The 25,409-nt window shown below is 52.1% G+C and overlaps 1 protein-coding gene across 1 annotated transcript; it reads left to right on the forward strand.

Annotated features, from left to right (window-relative positions):
* The first annotated feature begins 17 nt into the window (after window positions 1-17).
* CYTH4 (cytohesin 4) lies at window positions 18-24,478 on the forward strand. Its single transcript, XM_067559009.1, has 13 exons — window positions 18-123; window positions 7,030-7,112; window positions 10,139-10,203; window positions 10,663-10,729; window positions 12,877-12,995; window positions 13,510-13,590; window positions 14,649-14,761; window positions 15,892-16,040; window positions 19,237-19,348; window positions 20,125-20,201; window positions 20,636-20,707; window positions 22,632-22,786; window positions 23,327-24,478. Exons 1-13 carry the CDS (start codon window positions 105-107, stop codon window positions 23,397-23,399), a joined length of 1,185 nt encoding a protein of 394 aa, XP_067415110.1. The 5' UTR covers window positions 18-104; the 3' UTR covers window positions 23,400-24,478.
* The last annotated feature ends 931 nt before the right edge of the window (window positions 24,479-25,409 follow it).

Here is a 25,409-nt window from a genome sequence, read left to right on the forward strand (position 1 = left end):
GTTACTGGCTGAAGTAGCACTAATTCTAGCAGGCACTCACAAGCGCAGAGGGGGAAGAGAAACTGACGGCTGTTGAAAGAACTCTCCTTTCAGCAGACCCCAGGATGGACATTTGTCCCACCGGTAAGTCTTTCCTGTGGTCACGTGTTTCCTCTGTCTTATTGATGCAAGTGCTGCTAACCCACTAGGCTCTGTCAGGGCAGATTGATTGAATAAGTGTCACCAGCTGGAGTGGGGTGCTGGGGGAAAGGGGCAGGGAGTTCCCCAGATGCTCTGGGTGGGATTTATAGCTTACAGATGTCATGCTGTTTTCACCTCCCTCTGTCCCTCCCAGTTATATAGGACCTGATCCAGCTCCCTGTGGATGTCATTGGGAGCCTACCCACTGACATAAATGGGTCCTGGATCAAGTCGTTACTGAGCTTTGTGCAGACAGGGAGGTTAACTCCCTTGTATCAGTGACTCTCAGACTAGCTAGACAGCAAGGAAGCATGGAGTCTGCATGGCCCAGTCTGGGGCATCCAGGGTGCGTGGTGCTTGGACTGGGGGGTCAGCATCTGACTGTAAACAACAGTTTCCTTTGATGCAGCCTCAGTGTGACAGGAAAAAGGTGCAAAAGCATGGCTTGCATGTTTAACAACAAAACTGCAAAAGCCTTCGCTCCCCTGCCTGGGGCTGGGTCCTTTGCTGCATAGCACCTCCTGCATGTGCAAAATGAGTGCGTGTAGCCCCCCAGCATTCTGATTTGGCAGTGCACGGCACTGGTGTAAATGATGGCACCTGGGGCACAGTAACAGTAAAGCAGCCCCCGAGCAAAGGAGAGAGGGAGTGATCTGCAGTCAATTGCCCTCTCCCCAGCAGTTGGAAATGTGGGTGGGGGAGAGGGAGTATGCCTACCCCCAAAAGAAGCAAGAAAGGCAGAAGTAGCAGAGAGGAGATGAGCAAGATCAAAACATATTTCCTACTTTGGTAAGTGGTGGGCGACAAGGTGGGAGCTGACAGACAAAAGGGCTTCTGGCTGGTCCCCGACTCAGCTCTCTTTGGGCCGGACCCATTCTGAAGAAGGAAAAAATGCGTATGCTTTTGAGAGTGGAGACTGTGTGGGAGGACACACTCTGGTGGGGGAGGGAAAAATATTAACATGGGGACACTGCTGCCGCAAATCACTGATAGTACCACACATCCATGGACGTGACCTGATTCAAGACAGCAAGCGAGGAGCACGAGACAAGGAGAAAACTGAGGGCTGGTTTTTCAGCCCAAACCAAGTGGCCAGAGTTCCATAGGTGCTCAGCTCCCATTGAAAACAACAGAAGCTGCCGGGTGCTGAGCACTGGCCGTTTCACTCAGATGCCTTCATGGAGGCGGAGCTTCTTGGCAGACCTGGCCCTCAGTGCTTGAAAAAAATCGTCAGTCGCTCACTGAGATTAATAGTCAAACCTGTAAGCTGACATCCTCACTTCTCCAGGCAAGGTCAATTGTCCGTGGATCTCAAAACTAGTTGTCTAGCATGAAAATATGGTTGCTCTAATGTTGTGAATAGCCAAAATGAATTATTGGATGTTATGAATATTGTTATTCTTTGTACCGCAGTAGGGCCTGGGGCTCCAGCCATAAACCAGGGGCCCACAGTGTAAGGTGCTGTACAAACACGCAACAGAAAGATGGTCCTTGCCCTGAGCAGCTTAAGTGCAGTAGTTGTGTTGCTGTGGTTTTCACGGATATATCCAGGCCTATGATTTTATTGCTGAGCTGAGCTATTGGTCTTGGGGCTTGATTTGACACGGACAGACATTTGGGGAAGGGTCTTCACGGGCAGGAAATCTGCCTTGAGGCCTTTGGAGCAGTGCCAGGTACCCACTAGCCCCACCTGGCCTGGGGACCCACAGTTGGCTGGCACCAATTGAAAAATCAGCTCTGCTTTCTGGGGAGGAGACATGGTCAGGGGGCCAAGAGATTGCCCTGGTTGAGTGTATCCCTTGGGCAGCTTTCAATGGTGAAGCTTCTGCAGTTTAAGATCGTCCACCCCATAGCATGATCCCCATGGAGGGTGGTGGTGTGAATTCTCCCTTCTCCACTGCCTGGAGAGACTCCCACTGGGGAGCAGCAACCCCTGCTGGTGCTGGGGGATGCCATTTGCACCTCTCTGGGCCAGCTGTGGTCTGTTTTTGTGGAAAAATTCTTCGACCTCCTGAGTGCCCTCACAGTCCATGGATGAGTGACAGGGCAACCCTGAATGGCAGGGACTCCCACCCCTTTCCCTGCGGGCCAGCTGAGCGACTGCATCTTGTGCGTTCGTAAGCGGGAGAGAGCTACACAGACAGGGCCCTGGGCTGCGCTCATGGGATGGAGTGTGGGGAGATGATCATGGCAGAATCAAACCAGTGGTGATGCTGGGAGAGGGATCCATGCTGTGGGGTGAGGAGCTTAGAGGTCTGCGGCTGCCTCTTTTTGGCTGAGAATTCAAACTCCTGCCAAGGTAGAACAAAGGCCGTTGTATTGTGGATCCTGAGTTTAGCCTGGCGTCTAGTGTTACCAGTACAGTTTTGTACCCGTTACTAATGGAGGGAGGAAATTGCAGGTGCAATTGTTTGTGTCTGAAGCTGTATTCATTTAGATGCCTGGCTACAGTATGTGATTTTAGGCATGTCCGGCTAGTTAAACCCATTGTATTCATTATTTTGCTTGTGTGTTGTATCGTCACCACATTTGCACTATCCATGCTGGAGGTTGGTTTTGAAAATACAGGTGTGACTGTGTCATGGGGAGATGATAGCAGCTCATGAAACCTTTGGGGGTGTTGGCTGACTGATGCATTGTCTTGACTTAACTGACTCCTGTTCAGTGTGGGTGAAATTTAACCCTGTGCAGAGGGCCTATACATGGCCTATGCATCATTTATGTCCCAGTTAAGTCCTGAAAATAGGGCTTACGTGGAACTTAGCTGTTGCCTAGATTTTATGTGGGTCTTCTGTACCGACGTGAACTTCACCCTGTGACTGCATTGCCATGCACAAGCTCAGCCTTAAGGTTTTGGAGTTGGCCGGTGAGAAGATCCACTGGGACACTCCCTTTCCAACTTCCCAGGCTTCATTTTCTATAAAAGCAGGAAAGGAAGGAAAGGGGAATCATCATGCTGCCATGAGACTCCTCTGCTGTCGGGAAAGTAGAGCCCAGCTGCCTGCACTGGGATCTGTGCACATTATTATTATTTATTATTGATGACCATAGCACCTAGGAACACTAAGCATGGTCGAGGACTCCATTGTGCTAGGTGCTGTACAAACACAGAACAAAAAGTCGGCCCTTGCCCCAATGGGCTTACAGTCTAAGTAGGATAGTTGCCCTCATGTAACCATGGTTTTCAAGGGACAGTTCTCCAAATAAGCCACTAGACTCTGGCTCACTGCAGGACTTTGTGGGCAAAGGGGTGAATTTGAGGTTATTTTCTCTACTTTCCCCACAGATTTAACTGTGGAATCCAAAGCAGGCAACAAAGGACTCAGAGTAGTCAGTTCGTATCTCTGCTACCCAAATGCAGAGGTGTGGAATGTCTGCCAGGGAAGCACAATGAAAGAGAGGCACATCAATTAAATTCACACAGCACAAAGTTACTGACAGTGGGAGGTAGGTGCCTCAGCTGCTTAGGTGCTTTTGAAAAATCCCACTGGGCATCTCGTCGCATCTTTAGGCGCCTAAGTCTCTTTGTAAATCTGACCCACATGCCCCATTTCTTGCTCAGCCTCATCTTTATCCCCCTTTTCTCCCCTTCTGTGTCTGACTTAGTCTGTCCATCACTTTCCCTCTGCTCCCATTCTTGGCTCTTTCAGTCAAGGAGGGAAGAGAACTCATTTCTTTCTTCTGCGGTTTGGTAGTATTCGCAAGGAGAGGGAACCCCTATTATTTCCAGCCTCAGCTTTGGCCACGTGGACAGTCGATGTCTATAGGGGCTAGATTCTTGGGTTCCCTACAGATGCTTCTCCAAAGCAAAGCAGCCATAGTGCCAGCTTCACTGGTCAGTGGAAGATACCCCCAGCTGATGCAGAGCATCCATGGTAGCACATCAGTCACATCAACACCATAGCCATCAAGAGCATAGAGGAGGCAAGGCTAGGCAATATGTGCCCTCCCTGCTGCTCCCCAGATGCCAGAACCGCCCCAGGCGGGGGAGGGGGAGATAAGGTTGTAGCAGGCCTGAGGCTGCTCTAGCTCACACCAAGGGCTGGCCTGGTCTCTTGTTGACCCTGGGATAAGGGGGCATAAAAGTGACATCAAGCCACCTTTGCCTCCTTCCCTGCTTGAGCTGTACTTGGCACAATAAAGCTGCAACCCAGGGATTTTGAAGTGGAGTTAGGCAGCCCGTTTGCCAGGCAGTAGGTCATCATAATTCATTTGTCAAGCCTGCAGGTCTGGTTGTTGCAGGTTGCTAATGCAGTCCTAGGATGCATGAGCCAAGGTATTTCCAGTAGAGACAGGAAAGTGTTAGCACCATTATACTAGGCACTGGTGGGCCCTCATCTGGAATAGGGTATGCAATTCTGGTCTCCTATGTTTAAGAAAGATGGATTCAAACTGGAACAGGTGCAGAGAAGGGCTACGAGGATGATCAGAGGAATGGAGAACCTACCTTACGAGAGGAGACTTAAGGAGCTTGGCTTGCTTAGCTTAACAAAGTGCTCTCTATAAATACATCAGAGGGATAAACACCAGGGAGAGAGAGGAGTTCTTTAAGTTAAGGGCCCATGCTGGCACAAGAACAAATGCCCATAAACTGGCCATCAATAAATTTAGGCTAGAAATTAGATGAAGGTTTCGCACCATCAGAGGAGTGAAGTTCGGGGGAGAAGTGGGGACAAAAAGCCTAACTTGTTTTAAGACTGAGCTTGATCAATTTCTGGAGGGGATGGTATGATGAGGTGGCCTACAATGGCATGTGGCCCATCCATGACTGCTGTTAGCAAATATCTCCCACAGCTGGTGATGAGACACTAGATGTGGAGGGCTCTAAGTTACTACAGAGAATTCATTCCCAGGTGCCTGGCTGGTGGGTCTCACCAACATGTTCAGGGTTTAACTGACTGTCATATTTGGGGTCAGGAAGGAATTTTGCCCCCAGATCAGATTGGCAGAGACGTGGGGGGCGGGGAGGGGATTCATCTTCCTCTGCAGCGTGGGGCACGGGTCACTTGCGGATTTGAATTAGAGTAAATGGTGGATACTTTGTAACTTGAAGTCTTTAAATCATGATTTGAGAACTTCAATAACTCAGCCAGAGGTCATGGGCCTACTACAGGAGTGGGTGGGTGAGGTTCTGTGGCCTGTGGTGTGCAGGACGGCAGACTTGACGGTCATGGTAGTCCCTACAGGCCTTAGAATCTATGAGTCTATGAGAACAGGCATTTTCCCACCCTACCTGCATTGCATGGAGGCTTGGACAATGCAGCTTCCTCCAGGTCCTCACCAGCACTGCCTCCAGAGTTCGGGGATATGTTCCTTCCCAGCCCTAGATTCCAAGCTCCGGTCCACACAGTTATCCTTGTCCCAGTGGCCTCAACTCAGACAATGCCATTTATACAAGTGTCTGCAGGAGGCTGGGCAAGGGCTATCGCTTGGGGTGACTCTGCCCCCTTAGTCTGTGTTGGGCATCCCCAGGGCATGTGAAGCCTGGCAGGAAGCCACTAGAGTTCAGTGAGCAGCACTGGGGTTGGTAGAAACATGTTGTAGGTGTCTAATGGGGCCGTCCTATCCCCAGTCTTCTGGGATGCTGCAGGAAACAAGCACGTGTGCTCTGAGATCACTGTTCTTTCTCCTCCTTCTCTTTTCTCTCCCCTTCCCCTTTTCCACCATATTTTTAGAAATTGTTCCATGCTTGCGAGGCACACGAAGAGTTTCCAAGGCAGCTGGTGAGACTTCCTCTTTCCCCCCAGACCCGGGAGGCCCAGGGGATTTTAGTGCATGCACCCATGAAACATATCTGCTGGATTGACCTGACTCGGGGGTGGGAAAGGTGTTTGAGAAGGTCCTGACCTGGGGCTCAGAGTGTGAGCTCTCAACACACCAGTGCGTGTGAGTTGATGCGTGGCTCCCCTGGACTCCACGCCTTCCCTGGTCGCTGACGTGGACTCTCAGTTTCTGCTTCTGCAGCTTCCTATTTCTCCTCTGATTCTTGCTGAACACTATGCACTGGCCAGATTATATTTAGCTGCTATGCTGTCGCTCCATTGCTTCTTCTAGGTCTTTTATGAATCATTCTGTGGTCTTCTCATCTCTGTCATCACTTGTCTTCCTGTGAAGAGGGGAAACAAGAGCAGGCCTAGTTACATCTGTGCATAGCCTGCGGTCGTTGGAAGAGGCCCCCCTGGCCCCATTACTCTTCTTCCTCTGATGACCCTCCCAAAAACCCTCTCCTCAAAATGGAATAAACTTAGATTCTCTACTAAACCATTTCTGTTTCCCTTTTGCATTTATTTCTTGTATCTGTTTCTGCATTTAATAAAATGGCTTTAATTTCTGATTGATAGATAGATAGATAGATAGATAGATAAATAGATAGATAGAACAAGCCAATGGCTTTGGATTGGATTAAATTTAGTATTTAGATCACTGCTTTATCAAGTTCATTTATCCTGATCTTGCTCATGAAAGACTTTCTCGTGTTTATATGAGAAACCACAAAACAAAATCTGGCAAGATTGGATGCCTCTACTCAGGAGAGCCCTGGGAGTGAAACAAGGGGGTTGTTGCAAGATCAGGGCTGAGGGACATTGGCACTGAGGTGTGGTACCCAGGACTGCTGCAGGGTCAGGAGGAGCATTGGCAGAGCTGGGATTGGGTCCCAGGACTGAGATCACAAACTAGGGAGCATGGCAGGAATGAGGTGCCATGGCAGAATGTTAGGGGAAGGAGCAGCTCAGGACTGGAATGGCAGGGGTTGCTTTGTCCTGCACACAACGTTGTGATGTGGGGCTCTGCTTGCCCTGAGACAGCTCCCGTTCTTCCTGGCATTCATTGTTCCTTCTGTATTTCCAGGGCCATCTGATCTGAGCGAGGCGGAAAAGGTTGAACTAGAGACTATCAAGCAGCACAGGAAGGAGCTCCTGGAGGACATTCAGGTATGGGCCATTGTGCCCCTCTCCATCTCTGGACCAGGCTAGGCTTCCCAGAACCTCCTCTCTGGGGAAACCCTTTACAAACAACACATCCCAGCTAGCAGTAGATACTCTCATGTGCACGATCAGATCTTGAATTCTGAGATTCAAATGGCACCAGTCCCATCAATAAGCAGCATACAGCACATCCAACCTGGGGAACTCTCTGTTGCAAGACAGCATCAAGTCAAACATAATAACTGGCCATTTTAAAACGGCTGGCTAATTTTATGATCCATGACACTAACAGCCCAGATCCTCTGCTGGTACAAATCAAGGTAGCTCTGTTGACACGAATGGATCTATGCCAATTTACAGCAGCGGTCCCAATATTTGTTGTGACTAATAATTAGCATGTATTACTTGCCTAGCACCCTGGCTGTCGTGGCACTATACAAAATGAAAAAAGACACTTTCTATTCTGTTCAATTCCATGGCATCTGAGCCCCTGCACTGTGTCACACTTTCTAGAGTGGCTCACAACCTCAGGGCAGGCTGTTACAAACCAGGGCACAAACCCCAAATTGGCTGTGTGTTCTATTATTAGATTTAACCAACCACCACATGTGAACTCCTCAGGCACTGCAACAGCCTTAACACAGAGTCACAGACAGTCCCCCTGGGCACTCGAGTCTATCGTGCCACCCGGGCAAGCCTGCCTTTGTGATCCCTTACATCAAAAATCACAATATTCAGGTTACTCCCAGTCCCAAAGGACCAATCACTTACCCCAGATCAATTGTACTTTAGATCTCTCACCAAAGACAATGCTTGTACCCAGTCCTATATTAAACGAACTAAAGCTTTATTGACTAGGAAAAAGAAATGAAGACGTTATTTACAAGGTTAAAGCAGGTCAACATACACACACAAATGAGTTGCAGTCTTAAGTTTCAAAAAGTAATAGAAGCTACTGAAATGTGCAGGCTTTATATGTCCTCTAGGGCTAATCCAGCTAAGCAGCTTGAGGATCCCTTGCTTATGCTTAGAAATATTACCCTCTCCAAATTCCAAGCAGCAGAGTAATACAGTTCCCTCTGGTCAGGGATTTTTATTCCCTTCCCCCAGAGTGGGGGGAAGTCATACATGGGTGTGCGGGGAGCAATCAACAAAGGCTTTTGTCCACTAATGTTCCACAATGATTCATCTGGTGTCTATGGGCCTTTGTTTTTGGGTAGGAGATGACACTTCTTGTGGTAAACCAGTATTTCACACTTGGTGATGCTTCTTTCCTGACTCTGCAGGTTTCCAGTTTCATAGCAAACCCTTTTATAGTTACAAAGCAAATGCTTAAACATTACTTTATAACATGGGATACAGCTATTGTAAGTGAGATTAATGCAGGCAGCATCTCACAAGCATTTCATAAAGACCAAACACTAAACACATCTCTATAAATCTAATACCTATTTTAGCAACACTAACACACAAGGGAGTCAGACTGGTACCCAGCTATGCATTTGTCAATGTTCAATGAGACTTAGGAGCCTTGGCAGGAGCTGGCACCTGGTTTACCAGCATCAGACCCTGAAGAGCTTATTGAGCCAGATTAGTGGAGCTATGTTGATTTGCCCACAATCTGCAGGTGCTCAAATGCCCCGGTGATGAGTGTAATGCAAGGCCTTGACTAGAATAGAAGGTTAAACCAAGTTCTACCAGATAAATAATCCCACCTTGTGCTTCCGGGTGTGAAGTGATTGCCACAGAGTCAGGAATGAATCCCCCTGCCCTGCATGTACAGCTTTGCACAACTGGCTATGTGCATTGTTTGTTTGCCATCCTTGAACCCTCCAGCACTGCCAGCGGAGGAGATAGGATACCTGATTAGAGGTACCACAGGACTGACTCAGTGTGGCAAGAGACAATATATTGGACTAGAGGGGCCAATAGTCTGAATTTATCATGTCCCCAAAGCTGGTTGGTAACAGGTCATTGACCAAAGGGGCAGGATGTGCTTGGGTCCCAGGATGGAGATTCTTCCCCTGCGGAATTTCTCCAGTAATCTTGATGCATTATCACTAGGGTTAAACAGCTAGTAGATCTAAAATTGCTTATTCAGCAGCTGAAAGACATAGTCCTGGAAAAGAATAATAATAACAACAAATAATTTTTATTACAATAGCCAAGATCAGGGCTCCATTGTGCTAGGTGCTGTACAAACATGTACTCAGGGACAGTCCCTGCCCGGAAGGGCTTACAAACTAAATTGACTTGCCAGGCAAAGGGTGGGAGGAGAAACAGAAGCGTGGAGAGAAGAACCCCAAGAACTTCTTGCCCACATGCTCAGGGTTTAGCTGATCTCCATATTTGGGGTTGGGAAGGAATTTTCCCCCAGGGCAGATTGGCATAGGCCCTGGGTTTTTTTGTTTGGTTTTTTTTTTTTTGCCTTCCTCTGCAGCCTGGGGCCCGGCTTACTTGTTGGTGGATTCTCTGTATCCTGAAGTCTTTAAACCATGATTTGAAGACTTCAATAACTCAGTCATAGGTCAGGGATCTATTACAGGAGTGGATGGGTGAGGCTTTGTGGCCTGCATTGTGCAGGAGGTCAGACTAGATGATCATAATGGTCCCTTCTGACCTTAAAGTCTATGAGTCTCTGAGAACTTGGCTCCCTTTGTAACCCAGAGGCAGCCGACTAGGGGCCATGAGATATCAGGTGTTCAGAGGGGCTGAATTTCATGTTTCAATGGTAGAATCTGGTGCGGAGCAGCCCCACCAGCTCAGCAGTCTGTTTGGCGACTGCTGAATGACAAATGCATGGGCAGCTCCCTCTGACTGAGGACTGAGCAGCCCCCTGCCCAAGGTGACTCCCCCTGCTTGGTAGCTTTATTGATAAGACACTCTGGCTGGCCCTGTTAAAAAGGTCAGTGAACTGGGCTGGCCCTGGCCACGCCAGCAGGGCTTTGGCAGCCACCAAGGGGTGAGACAAGACATTTGGGCTATCTTCCTTCCCCTGGCTGTCTCTCACCCTCGGTCTCCTCCTCCCACAGAAACTGAAGGACGAGATTGCAGCGGTGTTTGCAGAGATAGATTGCTTCCAAAGCAAAGAAGAGAGGTGAGGATCCAGCCACGGGCCGGGGAGCCTGGAGGGAGGTGGCGATTGCATGGATGTTCCTCTGGTGCACAGGCTGCATGGCTCCTCTTCAGGAGGGACAAGGAACCAGGGGCCTGATTTAAAGCAGTCTGTAGAGATTCTGAACACATGGAAAATGAGGGAGGGAGTTTGCTCCTGCTCTCTCTTGTGGGATTTCTCTTTACTAGAGAGCAGTGAGTTCAGCAAAACACCAGCCCTTGAGACATTCCAGGCTCCATGGGGTGAACTCCCCCTGCCTTAGGATGGACATAGGCCGGCGTGGGTGCATGGCTTCTCCCCTCGCCTGCCAGAGCAAGCCAAAGCTAAGATCCAGGAACTCCCTGTTGGGAACTCAGCCTCCCTCCTGCCCTGCCCTGGAGGGTAATCCAGCTGGCTGCTCCTCTTTGTTCCATGCTTGATTCTTCACTTTTGCATCCGCAGCAAAATGATTCAGAAGGACAAAGATCTGTGCATGGGCCGGAAGAAATTCAACATGGACCCCACAAAGGTAGTGTGCATTGTTCCGACTGCTGCTTATTGGCATCCCATATGGAGCTCTCTTTGCTACAGATCAGACCCGAGCTTCCCACTCCAAATTCATTCATTCCAGCATCGGGGCAGACATATGCAGGACCCCAGAAACTGGCGATGGGGTGGAGGGGGAGGCTGGTTTCTCAGCCCTGTATAGCACTGACATGCAATGTCCCACGTCATGATAACTTCTGAGAGCTCTGAGCAATACTGCCTCCCCATGACCCATTGTACTGACATGTGTCAGTCAAAGCACCCCCACAACAGAAGAGAAACAACTGGAGGAGGAAGGAGAAGAACTGGGGAAGAATTAATCAACCCACTGACTCTTCTGTCTGTCAATCCCCAGCCCAGGCTCTCTCACCCCCATGTTTGACACAGATTCCTCTAAAACCTATTCCTGGGTTGGCTGGGTGGGGAGGGAGGTCACCCGAAAGGATGTGAGGCTTTCTCGCACTCAGAGCAGGCCAGGCCAGGCCACTCCTGCTGGCCTGGGAATGAGAGTCTAAGACTGCAAAACAAGTCTGGGTCTCCCACGCTCTGGATAACTCCCCCCCCCCCCCCCCCCCCCCCCCCCGTGCGACCCGCACTCCCTACCCCGCCAGCCAGAGACTCAGAGCAGGGTGTAAAGGCGGAGGTGAAGGTGATTAGCAAGAAGAGACCTACGGGCCGCTTTCTCTTCCCTCCCGCTCTCTGCTGGACCACTTAGTGTGTGCTCTACAAAGAAAACCACAAGCTGCAACAGAAAGATCAGCCCCCCCATCATTTTAACCACAGCAACCATCTCTCAGGCTCCTGTTCAGCTGCTGCTGCTCCGACTAACTTTCCACCACGCCTCCTCCCCCTCCACACTGCGACGCAAAAGATGATCCTCCAGCAGAGCCAGCACTAGGCATAAGCACTCTAAGCAATTGCTTAGAGCCCCAAGAAGTTCCAGGGGGCCCCCTATTCGCTTTTTATTAAGTGTTGTGGGGGGCCACCCCAAAATATTCCTGATAGGGTCCCCAATGGGCTACTAGCATCACCTCTGCCCTTCAGTACCATCACAGCAACTGCTGGCAATGCACACCAACCCACAGAGCACAGTGACATTCACTCCTGAGCACCAGCAGATCACCATTAGGGCTTCTCTCTATTCCCAGCTGGCAATCAGGCCCCTTGCAGTCTCTTATGTAGAGTTAAGTCAAGCCCTGCTTTGAGGCCCTAAGTGGGACTTTAGTGACACCTGGTCTTTGTGCTGACCCTGTGCGCAGAGGGATTGCACCAAGAGATAGCGCAGGCTCTTTAAAGAGTGCTACTCTGACCAGAGGTGGCGGGGTGGGAGCAGGGCAGCAGCTGTTACTTTGGAATAGAGCTGGTTGAAAAAACTTAGAAGGACCTTTTTTTCCATTGGAAAATGCAGCTCTGTTGAAACCAAAACACTTCGCAAAATTGTGTCAATTTTGTCGAAATTCTGTTTCAGAGGGGAAAAAAAAGGCACGCAGGTATAGGAGGGGCGTGGGGAGTTCCGACAATGCTGAAACATCCCATTTGGACATTTTCAGAAGAGAGCGTTTCCATTTTTCCTTTCGAAAAGAGGCTCCATTTTGGAATTTTTTAAACTGTGCATTATCCGGCACATCATAATAGAATATAACCGTTTTTGGAATGGAAACAAACCAATTTTGCGGGCACAAAACATTTCAATTGACCCACAGTGAATTTTGAGGGGTAATTTTCTTCCGCAGCAAAATCTGAAATTTTCAGGTTCCAGTGGATTGAAACAAAGACATGCTTTTGAAATCTCAAAATCCTGCGTGAAACAGAATTCCCGTGCTCCACACAGCTCTACCCAGGAGCCTGGCAGCTCCTTGACACTAGAGGTCCCAGGCATGCCAGGATAGGGTGAGGGATGGGCACAGCATTCGCTCCTGTGAGGAACATGAGGGGAGGGATTGAGAGAGCAAACTTGGCTGTGTGCTTCCCACCTGCATTCCAAGGGCGAGGGTGAGTAGTGGGACCTCAGCAGAGCTGGAGTTGGGAGGAGGCCTGCAGCACTGGAGAAACATGAAATCCCGGGTTTTAAATTAAACTGTCCTTCTCCATCGGGGGATCACTCACAGCGTGTGTGTGCTCTTCCCCCAGGGGATCCAGTACTTGACTGAACACAAGGTGCTGTCCTCAGACTTGCGAGAGATCGCCAGGTTCCTCTACAAGGGAGAAGGCCTGAACAAGACAGCCATCGGGGACTACCTGGGAGAGAGGTGAGTCTTCCCTGGCTCATTTAACTCTCCTAGGCCTTGTCTACAGCTGGGGTTAGACCCAGTTTCAGCCCTCAGTGTCGCTGAACCATTGCAGCTTCTTGTGTAGACAGGCAAAGCTGCTACTTGCACTCAGGGAGCTCGGCCCTGCTTGAAACGGAGGTAAGCCAACTGGCGGTATAGCTCAGAGTCTAGCGGTTTACTCTGTAGATGCAAGGGGTGAGCACTGGGGCAGCTGCGCTGCCGCTGATAGCTGTAATTAAGGCAAACCCTTAGTGCGGAGAAGGCACCAGTATAACAACATTGCCAAAGGTCCTGGCATCTTTTTGTGTGGGAAGGGGAGCTGAATTTTGAAAGCAGAGAGAGGGGGAGGTACGCCGATGCCCCTGGGGGAATCAGAGATCTGAGGGGTCCAAGCCCAGCTCTGCTCTAAGTCACATAGTAAGGCACTGAGTCATCGTCTCAGTATCCTTCTCTCCCTATGCCTCCCCCCACTATGCCCTGTTCCCTCCACCAGGGACCCGATGAACCTGCAGATCCTTCAGGCCTTCGTGGAATGCCACTCCTTCGCCAACCTCAACCTGGTGCAGGCGCTAAGGTGAGTGAGCAGCCAGCCAGAGAGGCCCGGCGTTGGAGTGGGGGCCCGCGCCTGGTTGCCCACGGTGCCCCGCAGGGCTGCAAAGACCAATGCACGCCAGAGGGCCCGGGGCTAGGGAGATGGCTCAGAGTGGGGACGGAGATTCCCAAGCATTCGTCTGGGAGGCCCCCGCCCCCCATTTTCACACCTGGGTGTCTGACTGCACCAACGCAGAGAAACCCGCTTCCCAGGGCGGCATCCCATTGCTGTGTGGCGCACTGGGGAGTGTGACCCCCATTTCCCTGGGGGGGGCATCATCTTGCTGTGGCTCCCTGTGTTAGGGAAGAATCACCTCTGTGTCGTAGGAGGGCCTCCTCCTTTTTCATATGTTGGCCCCTCTCATTCCTCCAGGGGTGGCCCATCATGCCCTGGTGTGTTGGGGGGTAGGGCCTGCTGTTTCCAGGGGCGGACACGTGTGCGGTCTCCATGTGCTGCGGGAGAGGGATCCCCCCATTTCAAGGGCATCTCACTGAGCCCTCATATTTCCCACAAGGGCTTTTCCTTGGACTCTTGTGCAGTGTCAGCTGAGGCAGCCTGTGTCCTGGGGCAGGCGTCTCATCTGAGACAGTGCATTGGGGAGAGAGGTCCCCGTTTGCTAAGAGAGCATCTTGCTGGACACCCACAGGGTGGGGAGAGAGGCCATGGTCCCTGGACCAGGTGCCCTGTCGCACTTCCGTTTTTTGGGGGAGGATCTTCGTTTCTCAGGGACAGCGTCCAGTTGTTGCCCTAGGAGCTGGGGAAGGCTCTCTGTTTCCCAGGATGGGCATCTCATTGTGTGCTGAGGGGAAAACCTCCGGGGTCCTAGGCTGGCTGTTCCATTGCACTCGTCTTTGGAAGAAAGATGCCCCAGTTTCACGTGAGGGCATCCTGTTGTCTTCTCTGTGTGGAGGGAGGACTCCCACACTTCCAGGGGAGGAAGGATGGCACCCCTGTGCATTAGGGGCGTGGAGAAGGGGGCATGTGTCCAGGAGCCTGCCTGGCCAGCACGTGACTAGCCCACGGGTGGGGTGTCGTTGCAGGCAGTTCTTGTGGAGCTTCCGCCTGCCCGGGGAGGCCCAGAAGATTGATCGGATGATGGAAGCCTTCGCCAACTGGTACTGCCAGTGTAACCCAGGAGTCTTCCAGTCGACAGGTAGCTGCAGAGGAGGACAGAGGGGATGAGCTGCCAGTATTAGCTAAAGAGGGGCCATGATCCACCACTCGCAAAATATAGAGGGCAGTGTTTGAAGAGCAAATGTGGCACCTCCAGCTTTATCTTCCCTTAGGTCAGGTGATTTGGCCCCGGTCAGTCCCCTGTCACTTCTGCCAGTTCCTAACTGTAGGTGGCTTTTCTAGAGACAGGGGATAATTCTGCTCTCAGTTTCACTGACAGAAATCCACTGGGCCATGTCCGCAGCTGGTGTGACCATGCTCAGCTGCATGGAAACCAGTGGAGTCTGCACTGATTGACGCCAGCTGGTATCGCTCTTCGCAGTTGTTAGTGATCTGCACTGGGGCAGCTGAGTCGTTTTAATGCTGACCCTCCGCATCCTGTCTCAGCAGTGAAAAACCTGTCAGGGCCAAAAGCCTGTGCGTCCAGCCCACAGCTCCGTGCTCGGGAACGATCGGCCCAGCCCACCCGTGTGCATTCCTTGTGCCCGTGGTGTGCGGGAGCTGCTTACCTTGCAGGCTTCACGTTCCAGCATTTCACGTGGGCTCGGAGGGGCACCATAACTGTGTCCCAGCGGTCACGTCCTCCCATAGTGCTAAATCAGCATCTGTGCAGGAGTCAGACTAGATGATCACGATGGTCCCTTCTGACCTTAAAGTCTATGAGCATCGTCAGCTTCCTGTCCTAAAGCAGTGTTGTCACGTAATGGCACAAGGCCAAGGAGGCAAATAAATGTCACTCCCACCCCCTGGGTCTCATGTCCCCCTGGGTCTTGTGTCCCCCCGCGTGCCCGCCATCAGACCCCAGTGGGGTGAACAGCCTCCCGAGGTCTCTATGGGATCCATGCACTCAGTGCTCGAGACCAAAGGAACAAGCGATCCTCTTTTCCCGTGGGACCCAAGGGCAATTAACAGGGTCCAGGCACAGGGTGACAGCCCCCTCCCACTGTGACTGGAACCTTGCTAGAGCCTCAAAGGGAATGGGGAAGCCTCCCGCCCATCCCTCCCCAGAACCCCGGGGGCATTGTTCCCCTGGCAGTGATGTCTGGGGGTGGCGATCCTGCCAGGCACACACACACACACACCCCTGTGCGCTTTCTCACTCACCGGCAGATACGTGCTACGTGCTCTCCTTCTCCATCATCATGTTGAACACCAGCTTGCACAACCCCAACGTGAAGGACAAGCCCCCCTTCGAGAGGTTCGTGTCCATGAACCGCGGCATCAACAACGGAGGGGACCTGCCCGAACTGCTCCTGCGGGTGAGTGCTCCTCTCGCCTCGCCTGCCGGGCGCTGAGCCGGGAGAACTACCTGACCCAGCCGAAGGCATCGTCAATACCCCTCCCTGTGGCGTCAGGCTGATTTCTGAGTGGCCCCTTCTTGGAGCATTGATGGTCCCTGAGAGTGGGAGAGTCCATGTATTCCTCCCTTCTCAAGAGCCCAGGGCCCGCTGGGCTCAAGGTGCGTCATGCATCTGCCAAGGAACGAGGACTAAGTGGAGCCTACCAGGCTTGGGGAGTAGGGGTGCTCCAGGAGGGGGCTACGAGTGGCTGGCAGAGGAGAGGATGTGCTGTGGCCGGGGGCAGGGAGGGAGCATTGGAAAGAGCCTGCAAATGTGGCCTTGTGGGCCAGGGTTTGTGTCGCAGAGCAGGAAAGCATGGGTCGGAGAGTGCGAGGGCAGAGTGTGCAGTGTGTGTATGAGCAAGTGTGTGTGTGTGTGTGTGAGAGAGAGAGAGAGAGCAAGAAAGCAAATCTGCGAGGGTTGCATGCGCGTGTGCAAGTCAGGTTAGTGGTGGGTGTGTCTGTCCGGGGGGGGGAGGGGTCTGAGCACGGGGCTGAGAGAGTGGATGTGTGAGTGGGTTGTGTGTCTGCCAGTGTGTATTTGTGTGTCTGCAAGCCTGCCTTTGTAGGGCTGGGACTTTCAAAGGGCCTAATGGAGTGAGGCACCCAATGCCAATGCCCAGTGACTTGCAAAGAGAGCTGGGCACCTGACTCCCTTAGCCCCAGCCTTTGTCTGAAAGCTGTTCAGGGCATGGACTCTTCCTGTGTGGGTGTGTACACAGCCTGGTGCATTTGGGGCATGATGATGATGATGATAATATCATTGTGGGCCATATTCTGAAACCCCTACTCACACTGAGTAGTGTCCATGAACATTCCCCTTGACTCCCACCATGGGACGACTCGTGAGGGTCTCAGAGTCTGGCTCTGCAACTGCAGTGTGTCTTCGCTGAGGGGCGTTTGCTCAAGGAAGGGCTTTGGCATATCTTTCTGCACATGCCATGCTATTTGTAGCCCTCAGGACCACAGGTTTCACTGATCCCGAATTGGCCTTGGGCCCCAGCCACAGCTTCAGGTGCCAGGGCTATGAGCTGCCGGGCCCAGAGGTGCTGGAGCTCAGCCCTAGCAAGCCCTGGCACAAATTAAACAGTAAGACCAGCCATGACTACATGGCTGAGCCTCAGGAAGGCAACATGACAGCTCCTCCCTTCTCACACTATGCCCCGGGAGGAAGGGCTAATGTCCCCTGCTCAGGTTTAGCCTGTGGACAGGGCCCTGCACAGGGCAGTGATTGGGACCTTTTCTTGGGGTGCCCAGAACCTTAAGCCACTGAGTTACCCCTCTGCCATAGCAAGAGAGCGCTTTGCTGGAGCATCAGCTGTGTGTATCAGCTCCCTGCCACACCAATCTGTCCACCTCACCAGCAATCTCCTCAAGACTCTGCCAGGCTTAGCCGTGCCTTGCAGGCAACATTCAGGGAACCCCAGGTCCCAAACCCAATGGAAGAGCCCCTGTCCCCGGATGCCCACAGACATAGCAAGTCTACTGTCTCCAAACAGACAGAATCCCCACCAGCCTGCTTGCTCACTGAGGACACACTCTTTACCGTAGTACACAGCACTGAGATGGTTTGTAGTGAAACCCAGCACACGTGTATGAACACAGAACAGAGATTTAAGAGATCCTAAGCCAGGGGGAAAGAGACAGTTACAAACACCGCAGAAATAACACTTTAGCTAGTGACTCAAACTTAACCTTAGCAAACGGCAAGGTTTGCCTAAACAGCTTTCTCACCTCCATCAAGCTATCAGCAGCCACAGCCCCTTGAGCAGGAGGGCCCAGCGTTCACTGAGTCACAGGGCGCTGCCCCCTAAGTGCTGGATAACGGAGTCCCCTTGATTCCTTTTTATAGTCCAGAAAAGCTTTGAAATGTATTAGCTGAAAAGTAAACCCAGACAAAGTTCCTCTCCTCGGCTGCCTGTTCTTTGGGGTGCAGGTGACAAGCCAGTTCTTCATCCTATGGTCAATTGGCTTTCTCCATTGGCTCGATCGCTTTGTTTACTTTAGATGCAAATATACTTTGATTGTCCTTTGCTTGTGATCAAGTCATGCTGCCATGCTGTTTTCCCACAGCTTGATCCATGCAGACAGGTAAATCCCCAGTCCTTTGTCTAAGACAGGCTTGTTTGTCAACTGCCTCCACAGCACATGGTAAGACCATATCGCCAGCACCGCTACACAACTCTTTATGCACAACCCATACGTACCTCACACCATGACATTCATGACCAGTGTGTCACCAGTTTTCATATGATACCTTACAAGACTGTATTGGCTAAATATTCTGGCAACAGTGTGCTGGGTGTAGTGAGTTTGTCAGGCCTGCTGGGATTTATTGTTACATAACCGTGAGCCCTTTGCCAGTTGGCATCAAAGGTCTGGGCCACAGTGATGATCTGGCATTCAGAACCCTGTATTGACTGTGTCCTGCTCACGCCACCCACCCACCCCAGCAGCAGCCCAGGGTTTGTTTAGCAACTCTCCCAGCCCTGCTCGTCCCTCAGTGTGGAGGGCTCAGATTTCTGGCATCATGTCACTTCCTGGTGGTTGTTTGGAGGAAATTGCAGGAACCTTTTTGACAAAACCTTGCGTCATAAATGATGTCAAATCCCAGCAGCACAATGTCACCCCTGGACAGGACAAGAAACTGGAATCCCTCACCCACAGCTGCGCAATGTACTGAGGTGTTCCTGGTAGCTCATGGGTGTGCGTCTGTAGCTGATTGTTGCCCTCTGCACTGTGTGTGTGTCGGTTCAAAATAGAATGCTGTCCGTGTGCGTGCATGTATGCGTGTGTGTGTGTGTGCCTGAGGGCTTAATTATAGAAGTGTTCCCCATTGGTCATGTGTCTGTGTCCGTGTACCCACACCTGATTGTTCCCTTACAAGAGTGTTCCCCATTGGTTATGTGTGTATGTGTGTGTGTGCATGTAGCTGGGGCCTGTTTTGGCACAGGATGTAGAAAGGCCACATGCCACTCCTGTTTCGCCCCTGTGAGGTGAGCATTAAGGGGTATCACGTAGCTAGCATCCCCTGTAAGGCATGTCAGTGAGATAACTCAAGTCACCATGTGCTGGCTGAGGCTTTTTAATTTCTCTCCCTCTTTCTGTGGGGGCAGAATCTGTATGAGAGCATCAAGAGTGAGCCCTTTTCCATCCCAGAGGATGACGGGAATGACCTCACACACACTTTCTTCAACCCCAGCCGTGAGGGCTGGCTCCTTAAACTGGGTAAGAATCCCCTCCGTGTGCAAATCTCCTCCAGGAACATCCCCAGAGTTTCCTGTGCATCAGTGTGGATGTCTACAGCAGTGGTTCTCAACCAGGGGTACCCCTGCGGGTACGCAAAGGTCTTCTGTGGGGTACATCAACTCATCTAAATATTTGTCTAGTTTTACAACAGGCTATATAAAGAGCACTAGCGAAGTCACTACAAACTAAAATTTCATACAGACAGTGACTTCTTTATACTGCTCTATTTACTATACACTGCAATGTAAGTACAGTATTTACATTCCAGTCGGTTTATTTTATAATTATATGGTAAAAATGAGAAAGGCAGCCATTTTAACGTAATTGTGTGCTGACACTTTTTGTATTTTTGGCTGAATTTGAAAGCAAGTAGATTTTAAGTGAGGCGAAACTCGGGGTACTCAAGACAAATCAGACTCCAGAAAGGGGTACTGTAGTTTGGAAAGATTGAGAACCACTGGTCTACAGCAGCCTTTCTTGCCGCTGCCACGGGCTGAGACTGACCCCTGGTGTTCAAACCTACCGACTGTTCTCTAGAGAGACAGCCCCCTCCCGCAGCTCCCAAAGCCAATCTGCTCAGAAGGATGTTAAGGACGTGCCTCTCTCCCCTTCCCCTAGTTTGAAGCCGTGCCAACTCCCTGTGTGCACTCAGCGTGGGGTGGAGGTTATGTCCCTGGGGACCAATCTTCAGAGGGTGAATGGAGTGGGGAGGGAGGATGCTGTAACTGACACATTTTGAATCTGGCTGCCCCTAGGAGGCCGGGTGAAGACCTGGAAGCGCCGTTGGTTCATTCTGACCGACAACTGCCTGTACTACTTTGAATACACCACGGTAAGGGCTGTGCACCAGTCAAGCAAATCTCTCCCAAGGGGCTGCATTTTCCCGGGGTCATGAGGGATGGGGATACAGCCCACTCTGCCATCCCTGGACTGAGCCCCACCATTTCCCACTCCTCCACCCCCAGTCTATGACCCACAGATGCCGTTCCAGACTGATCAGAAAAAACCACACAGCGCCGTCTGTCAGGCGGAACTCTGGCCAGCTACAGCCATGGGCACCGAAAAGGTGCCACATGATTGGTTCTAATCGGTCTGGAATGGCAAGCGTCTGCCGGTTTGCCAGTGTGTTTCTGGGTTTCTGTCAGGGACCTGCTTTGCCTTCGTGCTCAGGGGGCGGGAGAGGGGTGTGCCAAGGCAATGGGGAGCAGCACGTCACTGGTCGAGGTGCATGTCAGACACTCATCTCTGCTCCTCGTTGGCTTGCAGGATAAAGAACCTCTGGGGATCATTCCCCTGGAAAATCTCTCGATTCACAAGGTGGACGACCCCAAGAAGCCGGTACGTCTCCACCGTTTGGTACCGCCGCGACGCGCGTGCGTCATCAGAGACGCTGGCAGGTTTATCTCCTCCTGCCCCGCTCCGTGGCACTGTCCCAGGCAGTGCTCTGCCATCGTGGAAGGTGGAGTGTGAGCTGCCCCACCCCGGGACCTAACCCAGGCAGCTTCTCCACTTTAAAGCTCCCCGAGTGTGGGTGAGAAGCACTGGCGGTGAGACCAAGCCCTGCCTCCGCCTCCAAGACCGGGGCAGGCACAGCAAGGGCAGTGGCGGGATAAACTTCCTGCACGCCTTATCCCTGCTGATGTGCTTCAGGCCTGTCTAGGATGGGCTGCCACTCAGGGTGGGAGGGGACATTCAGAGGGGGTGGCTCCGTTAGCGCTGGGCGGAAAAATTCCAGTGAAAGTTTTTCATTGGAATTCGCCAGTTAGTTGAAATTGAAACATTCTGTGGGGATGGTTCAGTTTGGTTGGAGTTCCTCTGGAAACCAGGCACCTTTCGAAACCTCCCTGGCATCCCACCCCCCCAGTACCTCTGCTGCTCACCCAGTAGGCTGCCGGGGAGCCCAGGTTTGCAGGGACCGCAACTCCAGGACAGCCAGCCAGGCAGACCATCTCTGAGTCAGGGGCCCCGGGCTTTCCCTTCCATGGACAATGTTGAAATGTCTGGGTTTTCTTCTGAGTCTGAATGGAGCCAAATTTTGAAATATTGGAATCCTCCACGAAATGAACCAACCTTTCTCAGCCCAGCTCTAGATTTGATTCCTTCATCAGGAGTTGGTACCATGCCACAGTGTGCTACTTTGGAGGAAGTACATAAACTGGTCATCAACAAGTTTAGGCTTGAAATTAGACAAAGGTTTCTAACCATCAGAGGAGTGATGTTCTGGAACAACCTTCCACGGGGAGCAGTGGGGGCAAAAACCCGAGCTGGCTTTAAAACTGAGTTTGATCAGTTTATGGAGGAGATGGTATGATGAGACTGCCTACAATGGTATGTGACTGCTAGCAGCAAATATCTCCAAAGTTGGGTGATGGGACACTAGATGGGGACGGCTCTGAGTTACAACAGAGAAATTTTTCCAGGTGTCTGGCTGGGGGTCTAGCCCACATGCTCAGGGTCCAACTGATCGCCATATTTGGGGTTGATAAGGCATTTTCCCCTGGTCAGCTTGGCAGAGACCATTCTTCTGCAGCATGGGGCACAGGTCACTTGCAGCTTTAAACTAGTGTAAATGGCAGATTCTCTGTAACTTGAAGTCTTTAAACATGCTGTGAGGACGTCAGTAATTCAGCCAGAGGTCAAGGGTCTATTACAGGAGTGGGTTGGCGAGGTTCTGTGGCTTGCGCTGTGCAGGAGGTCAGACTAGATGATCATGACGGTCCCTTCTGGACTTAAAGCCTCTGAGTAAGAAATAGCGCTGTTCTGTTAGAGAGGTGCCCCCTGAAAGCTGACCTCAAAGTGCTCTCCTTTCTGTCTGTCTCTTATGCAGAACCAGTGTTGGTTGCAGTATGGCAGGTGACGCTGTACTGTTAGAAGTGCCATCCTGCCCAAAAGATGTTAGGCCGTGAGCCCATCTGTCTGTCTCTGGTAGGCTGTGTGGGGTGCAGTACAAACCATAGGGTGTTTTCCAGGGTCTTGACTAATGTACTTTCTGTCTGTAAAACATGGGTTAGTGACCAAGGTGCCAAAGGAGTCACTGAGGGCAGAGTGGTGCTGTATTTACTTGTGGAGTGTCTGAGCGAGTCGAATCTAACTCAACAGTGCTGAGATCCCTGGAGCGTGAAAGCCCTGGCCCCAGTTCAGGAACAGACAAGCCCACTGCGACCTCTGCAAACTCCCTTAGCCTGACCTCCTAAAGCTGGGCCACTGGAACAACGGATTTACTGCCCTAACCCCCTCCTCCCCTCCCCGTCTCTCCTTGCAGAACTGCTTCGAGCTCTTCAATCCCAACTGCAAGGGGCAGAAGATCAAAGCCTGCAAGACAGATGGGGATGGGAAGGTGGTGGAAGGCAAACACCAGTCCTACAAGATCTCGGCCGCCACGCCGGAGGAGCGCAATCTGTGGATTGAGGCGATACGGTAAGGGGACAGGCCCAGAGGGAGACTAGATGGCTCCCCCATGAGTTCAGGTCAAGGGAGACATGACACAAGCAGAGACAAGAGCTGCCTGTGGTGCGCCAGTGAGCAGAGACGTGAATGGCAACGCTGTGCCAGCATGCAGAGCTGGAGGGCTGGCCATGCTTCTGTGGGGCACTTGGGCAGCAGCTATTTTAAATGCAAGGGAACAGAGGAGCATAGCCCCCAGGGACTCAAAAGAGAGTGGCCCTCTGTAAGGGAGATAAATGTTCACACTCTAGCACCTGTAGGTGTCCCTGACCCCCTCGCCTCTCCATCCCTATGGCTCCAGCGGCTTAGCCATCTGGGGCCCGGAGGCCCTTACACAGAACCTTCAGGCTCCTACAATGGCCTGCAAAGTCTGACGCGACGCTAGCTGGAGGTGCAGGGTGCTATGGAGGGGCCTGCAGATGCCCAGTTCTGTGTTCTGGGGAGGGTCCATTTGCTGCAGGTTCCCCGTGTCATTTCCCAGCCCTGAACCTCTCTCACTCCTCCTCTATCCAGGACTAGCATCACCCAGGATCCCTTCTACGACCTGGTGTCAGCCCGTAAGAAAAAGATCGCCAGCAAAAACTGAGCCAGTGGCCGGACCACTCGTTCATGCCCATTGTCCCCCACTGGGCTCTGCCAGCGAAGACGGACGCTCAGGGATCATCACTTTCCCCTATCTCCTGATTGGTCAGAAGATGACTGACAGGCTGACAAGCCACATTTGGCTCCTCCCTTTCCAATCAGGGAGCTCAAATCTGAAGGGGAGGAGGTTGAAGCGGACATGGATCTGGAGATCGGGCACAACCTTTCCTAGACTTGAATTCACAGAGGCTCTTGATGTGGCCTTAGGTATGCCCCACACTAGCCTCCTCACAGGTGGGACAGGCTGCAGGGGTCTCCAGCCCCCTGCCTTGTACAGGACAGTCCTGCAGAAGTCTGGTTTCTCTGACGCCCTCCCCAGCCATTGAGCTGGGCACTGGGCCTATGGGCTCTTCTGGGGGAATCCTGGAATGGTTCTCTACTCCCAGCACTGTCCAGGCTAGCAGCAGACGTGAAGAGCCGGCTACATCTTCTCAGTAAATCTGAGAAGTGAGAAGCCTGTGACCATGGAGAGGGCAACATTGGGGTTAAGAAGCCAGAGCCCAAGGGACATGACCCCGGCACTGGGGAGCCCCTCTTCCACTCTGCCATTCCAGGGTCCCCCACATCGTGATAGTTTGGAGTCACCAATGTGTATATAAGTGTAAGTTGATAGTGAGTTGCAGGAAGCCAACGGGGTTTGGTGGGGACAAGGAGAAACAATGCACTTTGGTACCTTTCGGCCAGGGTAACAGCTTTGCTCTTCTACTTCCCTACGTCCCTCGTATTCAGGGCCTGGCCAACAGGTCTCTGTGAGGGGGTGAGGCTCTGGAGAGAAGCCTTAATGTTGGCCGCTGGTCTTCACCGTCTTCTCCCAGCTTGCACTGCTCCCAGGGGTCGCTCAGCTACACCATTTCAGGGGGGCAGATCTCTGCATCGCAGGTGCCCCCAGCCAGAGGTGGGGAGAGCAGGGACTCCCTAGCACATACAGTGCCCTGGTGTTTTGAACTCTGATCTCTTGTGTAAAAAAATCCCAACAAGCCACTGGGTGGAATGATCAGTAAAAGATAAGAATTGCACAGAAAATACGCACGGATGTCACGTGTCCTGGAGGAAGCTGCATGCACAGGGTGATGATTCAGCGGTATGGGGACATGGAAAGGCACTCAGGGTATGCGACGAGCAGCTGGATGCAGGCTGGGGGTGTCTGAGAGCAGTAACTAACAGGCAAGGGGAGAAGGTGCAGGGACCACGACGCCCATGAGGAGAGGTCCACACAAGCCAGGGGGTGGTAGGCCGGAGGGGAACTGCAGGTTAGACACACACACGCTCCTGGGCTGGGTGACCTAACAAGCTATCTCCGCCTCCTCTGCGCCCCATCCTGTAAATTACACTCTCTCTTCTCCTTGCATCTCTTCCTCTCTCCTACCATCCCCCCCCCGCCCCGGTTTCTAACCTCTCCCTGGCTCCTTGCTGTGTCCTCTCTCCTCCCCCTTTCCTCCTGCAGGGGGCTCCGTCCACAAGGTAATCTGCAGCCAGCCCAGGCAGCCAGATAATTTATTTTGCCGATGCACCGGGGGTGGTGAATTAATTTCAAGTGGCAGGGACCGTATCTGGGAGTCGAAGCACGCGCTCGCCCGCGAGATGGAACGTGAAGGTTTTTGTCTGGTGACTTTTATTAATGTCTCCAGGACTGAACCTCCGAGTCATCTGATAGGGAGTGAACTGCCCTTCCAGACCCTAGGGGCTCCAGTGGGGGGAAGGCTGGGTCATGTTTGGGGGGGAGGAGGGGCAGGCGTGAGGGGCTTAGAATCTTGCCCTCAGCTGGGCAACTTCTCCAAAAATCCTCTCTGAATTTTAAAAGATGCCACTGGCTTCCCGGCCTTGCCCAGAACCATCGGTTCTAGGGATCATTTTCAGGCCTATTGCCCCACTGGCAGCCATACGCCATTCCAGGGGGCCACGGGACTCCAGTTTAGCTTCTTCCCTTCCTCCCAGGGGCATGGACCCAGCTTCC

The sequence above is a fragment of the Emydura macquarii genome, unplaced genomic scaffold (genome assembly GCF_026122565.2).
Source record: "Emydura macquarii macquarii isolate MOO-44397 ecotype Brisbane River unplaced genomic scaffold, CSIRO-AGI_Emac_v2 contig_2205, whole genome shotgun sequence".
Taxonomy (NCBI): Eukaryota; Metazoa; Chordata; order Testudines; family Chelidae; genus Emydura; species Emydura macquarii.

What these genes read in the sequence shown, in the direction of transcription:
- CYTH4 (XM_067559009.1), top strand. An exon ending in TTCCAAAGCAAAGAAGAGAG is followed by an intron (nt 10,204 to 10,662) that starts GTGAGGATCCAG and finishes TTGCATCCGCAG; the next exon opens with CAAAATGATTCAGAAGGACA. An exon ending in ACTACTTTGAATACACCACG is followed by an intron (nt 20,202 to 20,635) that starts GTAAGGGCTGTG and finishes GTTGGCTTGCAG; the next exon opens with GATAAAGAACCTCTGGGGAT.